Here is a 17425-nt window from a genome sequence, read left to right as displayed (position 1 = left end):
ATTGAATAGCAGAGCTCTATCAATGTAGACTTTTGAGAGATGATGTGTCCTATTTCTTCAGTAATTGGGACCCAGGGGGACAGTCACAGTTTTGAAACGTGTATGCAATGAGGGAGGCGAAATATCCTCAAGGCTGGAACATAGTTTTAAGAAACCATTATGCACACTGTCAATTGTTTATTTTATTTGTTTAACTAGGTCTCAGTAAATAACTCATTAGATATTGTGGATGCATAGTCTACCCTAAATGTGGAATGTTTTATTCAGGTAGTCAAAAGGCATTAGGCCTATCAATTATGCTAACATACATAAAATGAATGAAATCCAAATTACACGTATATGTCTGTCGAATTTGGCGTACGTAGGCAACAGTGTTGTTCAAAATGATAATGCATGTCCCCGCACTGCGTGTTTGTTCCCGGCCCACTGCTCCCCTGTCCCAGATCAAAGCGTCCGTCTGTGACTCTTCGCAGGACCCGTCCGCTATACCCATAATTCCCCGCGCTGAGACAAAATGAAGGAATACAGCCTCTGCGGGAGAACAATGTTTGGGCTCTAAAGATTGAAACGGACGACCAAAGGTGAAATATACCAGCCGAAAGAGCTATTGGTGGTCATGCACTGGTAAGATAAAATAAAAAATATATTTTGGGCGAGTTTAAATATGTGAAACTCCGGCAAGAGTGTGGGACAGACAACAAAGCGCAACGCTAGATAGCATACCGTTGCTGGAGCCGAGCATCAATTGTTCGCTTGAGTTGCATGGGCCATTTGTTATGGGTACGTCGCACATTATGCTCAGTTATGGTTTCTTTCAGTCCTCACCTAATGCCTATTAGAGGTTCAACTTGTTTATATAAACCGTATCAACTGTTTTAATTAGTTAGACAGGTATTATGTATTTCATAACCGAAAATTGAAAATGAAGCGCTCGAAATATGTTGACGAATGACAACACATCGTGTTGTGTGAAATCGCGTGCATACGCCTTCTCGCAAGTTTGTCAATCAAAATTATTTTAGAATGAATTCCATAACTTAGAATTGATTTAGGACTACGTCAGGCAAGAACGTCAGATCCTCACATGTTTGGTGTAATGTTAAATTCAGTGTATGGTCTAATTTATTTTACCGAGTATAACTGTTATACTGATAGCCATATTGGCTAATTGCATGATCCTGCATCACAAAGGGCCTGGCAGGCTGGTTAGCCAAATGGCTAATTGTTTGGTGGCTAGCCAGACGTTAGCAGTAGCTAGCTATCGGTATTTCTAGCTCCAGTGAATGACACTAGATGAATAAATCACAGCTTGGCGCTGGGAACCGATTTGTCGCGTACTTCATTATTTTTTACCACTGAATACATTTTAATTTTCAACAAACGCTTACTTACATTTGCATACCATTTTGCTGTAGCATGTTACATATGCATTTGTTAGCTAGCTGTTAGCTTTATTTGGTATCAGCGTGCTAGCAAGTTGCATCCAATGCAATTGCAATAGAGCTAGGCTAGCTAGCTATGCTGGTGGAGACAATGAAGTTCAGAGACACGATTAAGTTATTCGTGATAAATCTGAAACTATTCAAGTGAACTGTGTTTTGTGAATGAAAACCCACTATTGAAAAGCCATTCAACTGAATACAATAAATTAGCTAGGTAATGGTAGTGTGGGCAATGTTACAATTATGAAATTGCTGCTTGAAATATTTGTTTATAGCTATTTAACCCCGAGTTAGGCTATATCAGCATCTGATGTTTTCCTCAAGGTGATGTACTGGTTTTTGGATGCTGTTCCTCTCATTCCAAAAACTCCATTTTGATTTGCCTTTTGGAATCCTCTCATTCCTCGTGGCATTGTAAAATAGCACAGCAGCAGAGACATGACTAACCTCAGTCATCTCAAATTTCACGGTATGAAGGTAGCTAGCTAGCTTAGTAAAGTGTTAATTTGAAACAGTATGAGAGTTGTATCTTTTGAGATCAGCCTAATCTTCCTGTGGCTATACACAAGTATATTACAGAGCCAACGTTTTGCATTATATATCAGTTTTATTTTGCTTCATGATAGAGTATTTTGGTGGCTAGTACTGGCTACTCTTGCTTGGTTCGTTAACTTTAAAGCCCTTGTTTGATGGGTTTCCTATGATGACAATCCATAGTCACCGAATAAAATTCAGAAAATGACCTTCCCACTACCTGTAGAACCTAACTGGGCTCTCACCTCTTTTTACTTAATTAGCCTAGTCCTCAAATAGGATGACAGATTAACACGCAGCTTCAGGTTCATTCCACTCTCTCATAGGATGTCAGGGTTGAACATATTATAGGCTATACCTTTTACCCAGGTTAATTTAGCTGCGTCTGAGATTGACTGAAGACTTTCTAAAAGTAGCCTTCTACTTCACCATGTTTTTAGGATACCATAATTCACCAAAGTCAGACTCCAGACCGTGGCTGTTTTGTTGTTGACCCACACACCCTCATTATTAATCCGGCTAAGCACTTGATGGGGAGATCAGAGCCGGGCATGAAACTGATTCGTCAGGGACAGCCCATTGTAACAATGCTGCTCTTTCAGTCACTGTGTCTGAGCTAGAGGTAGAGCGATTATGATTTTTCAACGCCGATACCGATTATTGGAGGATCAAAATAAGCCGATACGATTAATCGGCCTATATATGTGTGTATTAATGACAATTACAACAAATCTTTATGAACACTTATTTTAACTTAATACAATGCATCAATAAAATCAACTTAGTCTCAAATAAATAATGAAACATGTTCAATTTGGTTAAAATAAAGCAAAAACAAAGTGTTGGAGAAGGTAAAAGTGCAGTATTTGCCACGTAAAAAAGCTACTGTTTAAGTTCCTTGCTAAGAACATGAGAACATCTGAAAGCTGGTGGTTCCTTTTAACATGAGTCTTCAATATTCCTAGGTAAGAAGATTTTTAGGTTGTAGTCATTATAGGAATTTATAGGACTATTTCTCTCTACCATTTGTATTTCATATACCTTTGACTATTGGATGTTGTTATAGGCACTATAGTATTGCCAGCCTAATCTCGGGAGTTGATAGGCTTGAAGTCATAAACAGCGCAATGCTTGAAGCAAAGCGAAGAGCTGCTGGCAAATGCAGGAAAGTGCTGTTTGAATGAATGCTTACGAGCCTGCTGCTGCCTACTACCGCTCAGTCAGACTGATATATTAAATCATAGACTTAATTATAATATAAAAACACACAGAAATACGAGCCTTAGGTCATTAATATGGTCAAATCCGGAAACTATCATTGCAAAAAATAAAATGTTTATTCTTTCAGTGAAATTCGGAACCGTTCCGTATTTTATCTAACGGGTGGCATTCCTAAGTCTAAATATTCCTGTTACATTGCACAACCTTCAATGTCATGATTATGTACAATTCTGGCAAATGAATTACGTTCTTTGTTAGGAAAAAAATGGTCTTCACACAGTTCGCAACGAGCCAGGCAGGCCAAACTGCTGCATACACCCTGACTCTGCTTGCACAGAACGCAAGGGAAGTGACACAATTTCCCAAGTTAAAATAAATTAATGTTAGCAGGCAATATTAACTAAATATGCAGGTTTAAAAATATATACTTGTGTATTGATTTTAAGAAAAGCATTGATGCTTATGGTTAGGTACACATTGGTGCAACGACAGTGCTATTTTTGCGAATGCGCTTGTTAAATCATCACTCGTTTGGCAAAGTAGGCTGTGATTCGATGATAAATTAACAGGCACCGCATCGATTATATGTAACACAGGGGAAGCTAGATAAACAAGTAATATCATCAACCATGTGTAGTTAAGTAGTGATTTGTTAAGATTGATTGTTTTTTACAAGATAAATTTAATGCTAGCTAGCAACTTACCTTGGATCTTTGCTGCACTCGCGTAACAGGTAGTCAACCTGTCACGCAGTCTCCTCGTGGAGTGCAATATAATCGGTGTCCAAAAAGGCAGATTTATGAAAACTTGAAATCGGCCCTAATTAATTGGTCGACCGCTAGTCTGGACAGTTCATTTAGTTCAGGCGAGTTTGTGTCAGCAGCACATGTAAACAAAAATAAACCATCATAGACCACTGATGGAAAATCCACCCAGTTAATGTTTCCTTTCCACTCATCCAGGAGTGCTGCGCTGTGACTTCACCCTGTTCACCTCTCAGCATACGTTGCATAAACACAGTTATCTGGGGAGATACACATTTTTAGAGCAGAAGACACATTTCCGTTCGCTGTAACATATTGACAATAAAGTTGGATTGTATTGTACTTCAGCTCCTGCTCTTTCTTCCGCAGGATGGTTGGCTCCCTGTAGTTGAATCTGCCCATCACCACCAAGTTCATCATGAGCATCATTCAAGACAAACTAGGTAATGACTTCCTGCGCTCCAATGGGAGCATGGACTCCAACTTCTCCCCTGGCATGATCATGTTCAGTCACCTGCCCCCTGTGACCAGCTTCACCCGGCTGGCTGCCCAGTCTGTTATGCAGGACCTGCCAGGCCCCCACGAGATGATCCTGAAGAAGGAGCGGGACTCTCCAGACTGCAGCATGGGAGCCCTGGGGGGGTATGGAGGGGTGGGGGACTACGTCCATGCCATGGACATCAAGCAGGAGAAGATGACAGAACATGACTACCGTCTGCCGCTGTACCCTGGAGGCCCGGGGAAGAGCACAGAGCTCCTGGAGGTGTCCATGGGCAACCACCAGAACTTGCTGGTGCATGACCTTAGCCAAGGCAACGTAAGGCCTTCTGACACATTGATACTTTTAGGGCTGGTTTCCCATACACACATTAAGCCTAGTTGTTGACTAAAAAGCATTCTCAATAGAGATTCTCCATTGAAAGAGCTTTTTAGTCCAGAACTTAATCTGTGTCTGGGAATCCAGACTGTAATGTTGTTCTTTAGACCAGAGAATTCAAGGCAAGGCACCATACCATAATAGGGATTTTTTTCAATCTTAATTGTATCACAATCAACTTTTTCCAGTCATTTGTGTCTACATTCAACTTTTTGGTATTACACATTTTCAGACATATTTAAATATGCAAATTGGGCAATATATCATTAAATATGCACATGATTGCATATCAAGCAAATCCATTTTTCTGGACACTGGATGAAGTTAGCCTCAATATTTTGATTTCATTTTAAGACACTCCAGGACCGGACTTGTCCAGAGCAGATTGTGGGTAAATACTTTTTTTCATCTTCCTATCTGTGAAGACATAGATGTATGTAAAATGCATTTTTGGCAAATTTTTCCCAACAAGATTGCACCTAGATTAAGAAATGGACAAGATATCAACAATTTCCTCTGGGCAAGTCTGGTGACTATCTAATCATAACCATACAGCATTTGGTGAAAGCAGATGCTTCTGAAGCTGAGGAAAAATGTGTGGGAAGAGTCCAATTTTTGGTAAATTGCAGTTAAAGAAAAGTACGGTGAAATTAGGCTTTCAAATGCTTATTTAGAACCAATCACCATCTCTTCAATGTAAGTTACTATATAGTCCAGTTTGTAACATTCTCTATGAAATGGGCTTTTAAATTGTGTAATTCAATCTAGTGAGCTTTGACATGAGTGGTTCAAATTAATAAAAATGTTGATGACTAGTATGAGAAACAAAAGAAAATATACATTTTCATCGAGTTTGACATTTTTATATAGATTTTTGGAAAATACTAATGTTAATAGACTAAAATATCAACAAATCTCAAAATGGATAGGTCACAGCAAAAAGCCTTAACCCACACCAAATCTTCCTCTTTTGTTATGTTAAAAAATAAGTATGATTTTTTTATCATGGGTAAACAAGGCAAATGTTCTCTATTGAAATGTCTAATTCACAGCAGCACTACAATTAGTAAAATAAAAATGTTACTCCGGAGGTTTGGTTGATCAGATGTCCACCTGCCTTTCGGGGAGCGGGGCTTGTAAAATAGCCAATCTCACCAAAGACTGGTGGATAAAGGGGAATGTGGGGGGGGGGGCAGCAGAGGGAGGATTTAGTAATGGTGACCTAAATCTAAGACATCAAATGCAAAATATGTCCCTCTCAAAATGATTTGGATTGGGCCTCTTGTGTGAATGGAAACGTCTTGGCAAGGACACGGTCGTCTTGTTTGAGCTTGCACTCACACATTGTCTTCTACACACACGCGCTCTCTCTCTCTGCCTAACAATAGCCAGGCTCCAGAGTTTACTAGGCAGCACTTGCATGCTCATTGAAAAGCTAGACGTATCATTTCTTGCTCACTAAATATGGTTTAAAAGTTTATCCAAGGACATTTTAGAGAATATATTACATGAACTATGACATTATTTGTGTATTTTTATTTAACTGTTATTACTACTGAGGAGAATGGAAGACAAACATTTTTCTCCCCTCAAAAAGGCGATTCCCTACTAAAGTTATAAGTAGTTTCATTTGGAGAGCAGTCAGAGCACCCCAAATGGTGCTATTAATTTCAGGATAATGGCATGCTTGTGAGCTTACAGCCATTTTGAGCCCACTGGGCCTGCGCTCTTTTGGTTGAGGAAATGAGACAGGTTTGTTTTGGCTAGCCTTACCCCTGATCTAATACAATGATTGGTTGATATTTGAGAGTGCCCTTGTCTTTCCCACATGTACAAATCCACACTCAGGCTGTGTCTGAAATTATACCCTATTCCCTATATAGTGCAATATAGGCCTCTGGTCAAAAGTAGATCACTATATATGAAATAGGATGCCATTTCAGACAGCCATGCTCTTAGTATCCATATGGTGTTGGGAAGTGTAATTGAAATGGCAGTGTGGGTGGGGGGGATCAATGTCCCTATGAATCCCAGTGTCCCTCCCCTTTCCCAAACCACAGACCCCTTTGTTTGAAGATTGCTCTTCATAGTGAGTGAACAACATGCTGAATATTAATGAGTCTGTATTTAGACTTGAGCTGCTAGGTAATACGCATAGGCCTTTTCTATGGGATACTAAGTGTGTGTCTCAAATGACACCCTATTCCCTTATATAGGCCATCTTGGTACGCATCCTAAATGAAGAGCAGCTCTCCATTTTGAATGACGGCTTAACTGTGTCTGGAGAGATGCACAGAGGGAGCCATAAATATGTGGTTTATTACTCTACCTTCTGGCACCTCCCCAAGGCAGCCCTCTGCAATGGCTCAAATGAGCTTTCACTAAATGCTGCATGAGTGTGTTTTGTGTACATGTGCAATATGTAGGCTATGTGAATGTGTGACTGAACTTGGCCCTTCCTATTCTCTCAAGTGCTCATTTAAAAAAAAATCAGTCTTCTTTCTCACTCTGCGCCTCCCTTTTGTCATCCTCCCAGCTGCCGAGTCGGTTAGGAAAGGAGTCCTTAGGAAAGAGAGGTCGAAGGTCAAATGGTGAGGAGGGCAAGCCCCGGAGGAAACGTGGAGAGCCTAAGGTGTGTTATGCATCCTAAGTTATCTTGATTTAGATATGATTCAATCACTGACATTTGGTCTTCATTTTTCAATAGTTGATCTATTACATCTGAGTATTTTTTTCCCCAGAACTTAGTTTCTATCTTCAACGATCATACATTGAATGAGTTAAATTGAATTTGGTGGTTGAATTGGCCTCCTTTTGTCCAACAGCAATCAATAATGCTGGATTCAGATGGAGGCAGCCTGTGGCCCAACGGGAAGCTCCACATCTGTGAGCACTGCGGCGCATCCTTCAGGAGCTCCTACCACCTGCGCAGACATGTCCTCATCCACACAGGTACCCAGGCCTCTACTGACTGATCAACTATGTGCATTTTTTAAATGTATTTTTATAAAAATGAACTTTTTTTATTTTAAAATAAGTGCTCTCTTGAGGAACAACAGTATTTGTGTTGAATTGAATAGATCGACAATATGTTTGTTATGGGAGGTCCTCATTCACACAGGTACCTAGGCCACTGATCAAAATGTCTGTTCATTTCTAGCATTCTGTGTGGTTTTGGTAAGTTTTTCACTAGATTATGAAAGCTAAAAGAACCCCAGAAATGTTTGGAATATATCTTGTGTGTTTGAAAAACTAGGTTGTTCACAAAGTCACTGTAGGAAACTTTGAAATGAAACCAGTGCAGTATTAGTTTTGAATGGAGTAGGCAGACACGGAGGATTTAACTTAGTAACCATAACTGTGTGGCTGTGGTGTTGCCTTAGGTGAGAGGCCGTTCAGGTGCAGCCAGTGTAACATGAGTTTCATCCAGAAATACCTACTACAGCGGCACGAGAAGATCCACAGCGGTGAGTGGAATGTCAAATCCCACACACACGTCAAGCACACTAACGACATGTGAGAGACAAACAATCAATTAATTACCTTTGTGCGCCAATAGTTTTGCTCATTGTGTCATCCAGCTATGTTTTGTAGATGGTTATTTTTCTTTAGATTTTCTGTGATATTTCCCCTGACAGGAGAGAAGCCTTTTTGCTGTGACCAGTGTAACATGCGCTTCATTCAGAAATACCACATGGAGAGACACAAGAGGACCCACAGTGGAGAAAAGCCATACAGATGTGAGACCTGCCAACAGGTAGTGACCTCCACATGAAAAATCTACTGAAATAGGATGATGTGTGTTGGGAGGGGGGTGGTTATGATGAATGTCTGCTTTTGACCTGTGGAAGCAGCAGCAATTTTGAATGGTCTAGACAAATGTCCCCCCTCAGGGACAATGCATCTTAATATGCCCACTTCCATTATGGCATGAGGCATGACCTGACAAGTTATATTTCTCGGAATGAAAATGTCTTTGTGTCTATCCCATTCTGCTGTTTACAATCTGTACCCTACTTGTGGTCTCTCTGCCCTGCAGTTTTTTTCCAGGACAGACCGATTACTCAAGCACAAGCGAACCTGTGGAGAAGCCATAAAGAAGGATCTGGAGCCTGGGATGTTGGACCTGGGCTGTGAGGACATTGGGCAGGGCAGCTATGGAATCACTCAGGGAAATGCTGGGGCCTCGGGCCGGAAGAGGGGCAAGTCCAAAAACTCTGGTGAGGGAGGAGAGCGCAAGAGGAAGAAAGCGGCAGGGCCAGCTGAAGCAGGAGGGCTGGGCGGAGCACACATCCACGGGGAGCTGTCGGGAGGCTACAGTCTCCATGACTACAGCGTGGAGAATCACACTGTGTCCTCATCCACTCCGCCAGGGCCCAGTATGCACCATGAGCATCATGGCCGAGCCCCTAAGATGGCCTTTAAGAAGGCCAACCGCAAGGCCCTGGACCAGGGGGGCTTGGGGCAGGCCAAGCAGGGCACTATGGAGCAGGGTGGGGCTGTGGGGATGGTCGGGATGGGCATCATGCAGGGCTCTGATGCCAAATCGGGTCCCACCACCAGTAACTATGACGACGCCATGCAGTTCCTCAAGAAGAGGCGCTACCTTAACGCGGCCAGCAGTGCAGCATCAGGGGCCGGGGTGGTAGGGGGCAGCACCAACGATTATGAGGTCAACGTTGGTCACCTGTCGTCCCAGCAGTCGGTTATCCAGGGGGTGGTATCAGGCGTGATGGACGGCGACTCGCCCCTCAGTCTGCTAGACTCCTCCCCCACGGGCGTGGACAAGCACGACAGGTCGGGGATCCCTGACGAGGTGCTGCAGAGCCTGCTGGACCACTACACCCAGAAACCAGACGGCTCGCACCACGACGTGCACTTTGACCTTAGTGACCAGCACGTGGCGCTGCACCCTGTCTCAGCAGACGGCTCTGACCTGAGCCACGATGCAGACTCCCCCAGCCCGTCTGGAGACAAGACAGTCATTATGCACGAGTACTCCCGCTTCCTGCTGCAGGCCCTGGAGCGCACCAGCCACAACACAGGCTTCCCCCTGGGCCCCGGGCCTCCAGCTACAGGGCCCTTCACCAGCTCCCACCAACGCAACCCGCTCTTTTCAGACAAGCACATATACACTACGTCCCCTCTGGAGTGTGGTTTCGGCCAGCCTGTGGCCTCTCCCACCCTGCCCTCCTCCGTGCCAAAGTCCCACTTTGCGATGCTGTCGGGCTCCTCTCCGCAGCACGGCTTCCACCTAAACAGCCTGGAGCCTGCCACCCACCAGCAGCTTACCCCTTCTCAGGAGCTCACTGACCAGATGGAGAAGCAACACTCCTCCTCTTCCCCCTCCTCCTATCAGATCAGCCCGTCTGACCTGGGCAGCCAGAAGGACTCGCAGAACCTGGCTTCTCTGGACCCCTCCAAGGGCTCCTACACGATTGAGAACTTTGCCCAGGCCTTTGGATCCCAGTTCAAGTCGGCCAGCCGCAGCGCCTTGTCGTACGGCGCTGACTCTAGCGGGGAGGTGGACCACAGGATAAGGACACCAGTCTCCGAATTCTCAGGGTATACTAGTTTGTTAGCCGACGTCAATGAGGCAGTAAGTACAGGTTCCAAAACCCCAACAAGCCAAAGCTACAGATAAGGGCCTGGGAGGGGACAGCATTCTGTTGGAGGTTCATGTTTTGTCCAGTATTTTTTTTTTTTTTCGCCCATTTTATTATTTTTATTAAGTGAAGTTTTAATTATTATTACCCTGCCGCTATGTTTGTGCCCCACCCCTCTCCCCAGGACTGGTCTTCAAGGCCTATTCAAATGCAATTTTTTAAGATATATTTTTTAAGTAAATATCTATGTATTTAGTCTGTTTTCTTCATCTTTTTGGTGTCATTTTTGGTCTGCTCGTTAATCTTTAGAATGAAAAAAAACTTCTTCTTTTTTTAAAGCAAACAGAGTAGCAAATGAACTTTTCTCCCATGAGCTTAAGGGTTTTAGCAATCAACTTTACAATTGTAGCTAGCATAATAATGGGAATAACAATGATGGGGGCAGGGAATAGCCCAGAACTGAAATAGCAAAAAAAGAAATAATGATATTGTCTGTTACAAGGATAAAAGTATTACTCAGGAAAAAAGTGTAAACGGAGGAAATTGTGTAGTGCAGTGAGCACTCATTTTACAGGTGTACATTTGCAACTACAAAGAGGATGCTTTGTGTGGTTATTTCTTGTGTTTTATACCTTGGTTGATGAGTGCAACAAATAATGGAGGCTGCTGCCAGCTCACTTACACTGAGAACACTTTCCACTTAGCTATATAGAGATTATGGTACTTTCTTGTCAATGTGAAACTCGTGTTTTCTTTCAATAAGGGCCATATATATTTATAACAATATATACATGTATAATAACAGCTATAATCATTCTGGGGATCTGCCAGGTGAGTTAGAGGAAGTGAGAGGGGTCTCGGTTTGGGGGTACATTGTTTTCCTCTTTAGTTTTAGGAGGACATAGTGACACTATTCTTTGGCCAATAGAGGTTGCTGTTGGACAGCTGTGGAATTGCCTTCCTCATCTTTCTCTCCTCTTCAATTCTTTACTTTCCTTAAAAGAATCCGATTAGCACTTTGAGCAATTTATTTCATTGAATAAACTAAACTACCCCATAAGATCATGGAAGACATTTGAAACAAACTGACTTGCTTTCTAAAGATTTGTATTGATCGGGTTGGGGTTACCACCGAATGCAGATGTGGGGTTGAAAGCATCGTGAGCAATGGGTGGTTAGGGGAGGGGGCTTTGGTTGGGATGGCATGGTCTCGTGTGTGTGTGGGGGGGGGGGGGGGGGGGGGGTTGAGCCTGGAGTTTCTTTTATTAGCATTATCTCCTGGATGTTATCACGTGTAGGTCATGGGGAGGGAGGGATTGTTTTATGGAAATGTATTAAGTTAAATTGGGAATAAACGTGTAAAGTAATTCACCACTGTTTAGCATCTTGCTTTACTATTTAAATTTAAAGTTAAGTGTGTTGGTGGCTGAATATGTCTTCCCCTGTTACTGAGAGAGCCTGGAAACATGTAAGGAAATGATCATGTGACTAAATCCAACCCATATACCTATAACAAACCCAAAGCATTAGACATTTCTGGTGTGCTGGCACTACCACAACGGTATTTTATGAGGAATGGGGTGCCTAGTCCTGCAAAATGTTGTCTACAAATAAATTGTGTGCGTCCCAAATGGCACCCTTTAAAGTGCACTACTTTTGACCAGGGCCCATAGAAGAATTGGGTGCCATTGTGGACGTACACATTGTCTAAATGTAATGTACATTTCTCTGCCTGTGTCTAATGCATCCTTTTATGTGATTTCTTGCAGTCCTTCAATGCATCTAATTTATTTGATGTACTTTTTGTAAATCAAACTATTGCATTTTCTTCCATAGCCACGACTGGCCTTTTGTGCTAGAAATGTTATCACCGTTTTATTTATCATTTTCTTTCCTGATGCCCCTTTTTTTTGTCTTACAGAATCATGAAACATTGCTTAATGACTGCAATGTTGCAATATCATAGGGAACAATGACTGACCACTACAACCATGCTCTGTTTTTATTGGACAGGAGGCTGAGGGGTGAACAATAAAGACATTGACCTTTTATATACCTCGTTATCACTGTAAACACACAAGCAGGGACAAAAGGTTGGCTGTATGGAGCAGAGATGCTGTCTGTTGTATGTGGCTATTTTTAAACCTTGTCCGATAAATGTCAGTGACACCTGTTAAGCAGGGTATGCTATTGCTTTAGGGTTCTGTAAATGCCTAATCATGCCAACCAGTGCAGGCTACAGTTCAACTCTGTCTCCAAGGTAACATTTGTTACTTCCTATATTGAATGCCTATTGTTTACAAAACACTACGTCTAAATCTTTCCCCCAATATTATTCAAATATTTTTTGTTGTCTGCACACTAAATTTGTAGCTCACGTTATCCTCCCTCTTATTTTGTTCCAGATTCTTGCAATGCTTTGCAGGGCTGTACCTGTCCAATTAATTTATAATTGATTAGGGGAAAAAATAAATGCTGTTATTGAGATATTTTGTTAACTTTGGTGTGACACTTAGACAAGTGGTTTGTTCTAATGGTGTTTTACACTTAATAGGTGAATACACATTGTCCATGAGGTGTTGACTTAAGGCAATAGTTGTCTTTATCATTAGGGCCTACTGTACTTAGTCCCAGTCATGGGACAGAAAGAAACCTATGTGGTGTGGGTCAGAGATGCATTTTGTGTGGTAGTGGTGCGCGGGTCATCTGTTTGTTCACCTGCTCGCAATTGCTAATAACCCATCTGCAACTGCAGACTGATAAAGGTCAAATCTGATGCCCCGACTCTCGCAAATATATAGAAAATTAATTGTAGGCTAGTCAGAGGGTGGAACAATGTTTTTGATAGGGGGTGCAGGATTTTTGTTGCGTAGTGTAGATGTTTCTGCTTATTTCCGACATTTTGGTAGACTATTTAAAAATCTTGGGACTATAACGTTCTATCTGCATTTTTGTTAAGAGCTGACGGCCTTGTTCTGTTCAATGGTCTCTACCTATATAGTACTCAATACCCCAATTCATATTAAGTTCAGAAGAATACAAGAGAATTGCTGAGGCCATTCAAACCGATGAGGCGTTGGAACTTTAAAGCCAATTCTCAGAATCCGTCTGTTTGAATATAGCTTGGGAAATAAAAGGATCTATCGATTTCTTAGTCAACTGTCTATAATTAGATACATGCAGCTTCTCATTATACAGTGACTGTATAAAACATTAAGGAAACTTTCCTAATATTGAGTTGAACCCCCCCCCCCCCCCCCCGTTACCCTCAGAACAGCCTCAATTCTTTGGGAAGTGGACTCACAATGTGTCGGAAGCTGGCCCATGTCTCCAATGCTTTCAAGTTGGCTGGATGTCTTGGGTGGTGGACCATTCTTGATACACACAGGAAACTGATGAGCGTGAACCCAGCAGCTTTGCAGTTCGACACAAACCGGCGCGCCTGGTACCTACTACCATACCCTGTTCAAAGGCACTTATCTTTTGTCTCGCCTTCAACCTGTCTCCTCCCCTTCATCTGCACTGGTTTGAAGTGGATTTAACAAGTGACATCAATAAGGGATCATAGCTTTCACCTTCAGTGGAAAGGGCTTAATGTTTTATATTGTTTTAAGTTGCCCATGAAAACTAAATAAACCCTTGCTCACCAGAATTTCAGAAATTGATAGAATGAATGCTTCAACCTAGTCGACATCGGTAAAGTTCTCAATGTCATCTCTGCTTCTTTTAGGCACTGGGGAGAAAATGCTCCCCCAAATGACATCAGTTTGACCAGTTGTACAGAAATAGAGAGCTATGAAAAATGACCCGACATGTTATCTGATATTTCAATTTGGCTTGGATGCATATTTTAAGTGGTTGAAAAATTATCAGCTTTTATAATACTGATCAAGATGGGGGTAGAGGTACTAATTGTGCATTTGCATTCTCAAGATGCAAGGCACGCAGAGGCCAAATTGAGCTTCGTACTGCATCACTGTGCGCCTCCCAAAATGTGTAACAATGCGGAGGGCTTTGTATAGCTCCGCATTTACATGATGTGGGGGGGGCGGGAGGTCCTGTATAAACACAAACTCCTTTAAAGGTGCTGCAGAAGTAAGAGCATTCATACTTCTTGCCCGTCGCAGAGCTGTTGTGAAGGAAGTGTATATAGGACCTCCTGCCCCCACTTACCGTCAACCGATCATGTCAATGTGTAGCTATACAGAGCCCTCTGCTTTGTTACAAAATTTAGGAGGCGCACAGCAATGCGGTGCAGAGCTCAATTTGGCCTCTGCGTGCCTCCATACAGTCTCCATCCGCATTTTCGGATCAGGCATAAATTGGCTCTTAATGCTCTGACTTCTGCATAGGCTGCATCACTGTAAATACCGTACTGCCACTGCAGATGTCAGATTGACCATGCAGAGCCTTTTTTACAGCCCTAATGCCAGATCGCCTAAAAATAATACAACAAAACCCTAAATGTAGCCTATAGATATAATTAGGCTATACATTTTATGGTTTTATTTGATTTTATTGAACCCGCCAACCACCCGCCCTTCATCCACACAATCTTTCATGACCCTAAACGGGCGGATTATGAGTCAAAATAGCAATCATGTTGGCATTTTTAGGTTCCCAAGAGGATGCCTACTTTCAAAAGCGCTGCACTCTCCCATGGTTATGCACTGGTGAGTTGACACCTTGTCAGTTCCTCTTCAGACACTGTTTGAGGAATTAAAGTGCTTCCCCAGGTTAGTCAGACAACATTGCCATGTATTCCATTTCTCTGCATTTACATGTAGGAGTATGTGCAGATTATTTTTTACCCCTTTTTTGTGGTATCCAAATGGTAGTTACAGTCTTGTCTCATCGCTGCAACTCCCGTACGGACTCGGGAGAGGTGAAGGTAGAGAGCCGTGCGTCCTCTGAGGCACAACTCAGCCAAGCCAAGCCGCACTGCTTCTTAACACAATGCCCACTTAACCCGGAAGCCAACCACACCAATGTGTCGGAGAAAACACCGTACACCTGGCGACCGTGTCAGCATGCACTGTGCCCGGCCTGCCACAGGAGTCGCTAGTGCGTGATGGGACAAGGACATCCCTGCCAGCCAAACCCTCCCCTAACCCGGACGACGCTGGGTCAATTGTGCGCCGCCCCATGGGTCTCTCGGTTGCGGCCGGACTCAAACCCAGAACCTCTAGTGGCACAGCTAGCACACCACTGCAATACGCGGGAGGCCCATATCTGTTTTCTATGCATTTACATGTAGGAATATGTGTTTGATAATTGACCTTTGATTAGGCTACATATTTAGAGTATGTTTCTATGAATTTCTATGACCTGAGTGAATGACCTACTTCTGGCCATTGAATTCTTAATCGAAACTAGTGTTTAGCAGTGACGTAGTCAATTTCATATCTGTGTAGATGTTGCCATGCTGTATTGGCATATGTGTTTGTCTTTCGTTACACCCTCATGAAAGAATATGCAGCCAACTTTGAGAAAAGCTTTCTACTTTATATCTCCATGAAGGAGTGCCTTGTTCATTTACCAGTGGTTTGACATTGACTCATGTTACCGTATGTCTGTGTTAGTTGTGTCAGGTGTGAGGGTGTTTTGTGAGGGATGAATTGTGTATGATACATCAGACATGATACGTGGCTTAGTCAGTGTCATCCCTTCATACTCCCACATTGTTGACCAATCTGATACGTGGAAGCAGTCGCATTGCACATTTCCTGTCATAAATTAAATGTACAGGAAGAAACCCATAATGCCAATAGGGGTGCAGCAACAAGGAAAAATACAGTTTACATACCTGTTTGTATTAAAGCTCAAATCAATGGGGTTGACTCCCAGTTTGTGCTGAGTGGAATGTCAAGGTGTTCTTGGCTGGTCAGCACTTACTTAACCTTGGCTTCTAAACACTGTTTTGATGAAAGCCTAGAGTGGCCTACCTGTTTTTTTTTCTCTCTTTTAGACTTTATCAGCTTGTTTCTCTCTTCTCATCAAAGCACTGGATAATTCAACAGAGTTGGATCTGGGTTGTGTAGGAGAAAGACTACATATATAGGGGATATTGAGTAGTAAACAATAATGAGAGAGGAAGTTGAACTCCATTCAAAGTGACAAAGGCCAGAGCTGAGCTTGTCCAGTCTGGAGCTGCAGGCTCTTCTTCCTCAACCAGGACTGGGCCTGGTGTTGGTTTGGGGATGGTACAGTACGGGAGATTCAAGGACATTTTGCCCAAATGTAGATTGAGACCTTTGACCTTTTTGTCCTGAAACTGACAGAGAGCTCCCAGATACATGATGGTCAGAACTGCTGAATCTTGGATCTTTTCAATGAGACATATAGATGTAGGTGGGTGTGTCTAGCTCAAGTCTGGTTGCCAGATCTCGTTGCGCTTTAGACAACTCCTGAATAGTTGAGACATTTAAACAACTCAGTATGAGACAAAAAAACTATTGTCCACTCCTTGAGAGTTTATTGACCCCATTTCTGAGTACTGACTTCCTTGATAATTTGTCATGACTTACAATCGTTTTACTAACTTTATAGTTGCTTGGCTACACAAATCATTTGAGATTGGGTCATTTTGAGATCTGTGCTTTCATCGTACATTCTGTTCTTCAACTCAACATAGCCAATTTATTTTAAAACGGGCAAGCGTATTTGAAAATCGCCATTGTTCTGGAAGGTTTGTGCAATCAGTTTGAGACTTCATATATATTCTATATTTAGAGGCCTCTCTTGTTCATGGAATGGGACTCATCCAACCAGGATTCCTGGGTAGTTGTAACATAGTAAATGTAAATCCAGGACACTGAAATTAGTATGATATGGTACATTTGGTATGGACAAGGGTGAAAGTAGAGTTCAATTATTCCCAGAACGAGGACCTATGTCTGCACACCCTTTTTTATGGGCCTTAATCAATGAATATATTTAGCAGACGTTCTTATTCAGAGCAACTTAGAGTAGTGTTCGTAC

The 17425-nt window shown here is 42.5% G+C and overlaps 1 protein-coding gene across 2 annotated transcripts; it reads left to right on the top strand.

Annotated features, from left to right (window-relative positions):
* Positions 1 to 493: 493 nt before the first annotated feature.
* Positions 494 to 12933, top strand: LOC139421123 (zinc finger protein 281-like). Of its 2 annotated transcripts, none has more exons than XM_071171684.1 (7): positions 494 to 624; positions 4331 to 4778; positions 7375 to 7470; positions 7664 to 7790; positions 8222 to 8305; positions 8477 to 8595; positions 8878 to 12933. In XM_071171684.1, the coding sequence occupies exons 2-7, from the start codon at positions 4380 to 4382 to the stop codon at positions 10480 to 10482; spliced, it is 2430 nt and encodes an 809-aa protein (XP_071027785.1). In that variant the 5' UTR covers positions 494 to 624; positions 4331 to 4379; the 3' UTR covers positions 10483 to 12933. The 2 variants fall into 2 exon arrangements, with proteins under 2 accessions (XP_071027785.1, XP_071027786.1); XM_071171685.1 differs by having other exon boundaries at positions 520 to 581; positions 8878 to 10704.
* Positions 12934 to 17425: the final 4492 nt, after the last annotated feature.

This window comes from Oncorhynchus clarkii, chromosome 12 (assembly GCF_045791955.1).
Source record: "Oncorhynchus clarkii lewisi isolate Uvic-CL-2024 chromosome 12, UVic_Ocla_1.0, whole genome shotgun sequence".
Classification (NCBI taxonomy): Eukaryota; Metazoa; Chordata; class Actinopteri; order Salmoniformes; family Salmonidae; genus Oncorhynchus; species Oncorhynchus clarkii.
This window is presented reverse-complemented; position numbering and strand designations above follow the sequence as displayed.

What these genes read in the sequence shown, in the direction of transcription:
- LOC139421123 (XM_071171684.1), top strand. Translation starts at nt 4,380, where the DNA reads ATGAGCATCATTCAAGACAAACTAGGTAATGACTTCCTGCGCTCCAAT. An exon ending in ACATGTCCTCATCCACACAG is followed by an intron (nt 7,791 to 8,221) that starts GTACCCAGGCCT and finishes GTGTTGCCTTAG; the next exon opens with GTGAGAGGCCGTTCAGGTGC. An exon ending in GCACGAGAAGATCCACAGCG is followed by an intron (nt 8,306 to 8,476) that starts GTGAGTGGAATG and finishes TTCCCCTGACAG; the next exon opens with GAGAGAAGCCTTTTTGCTGT.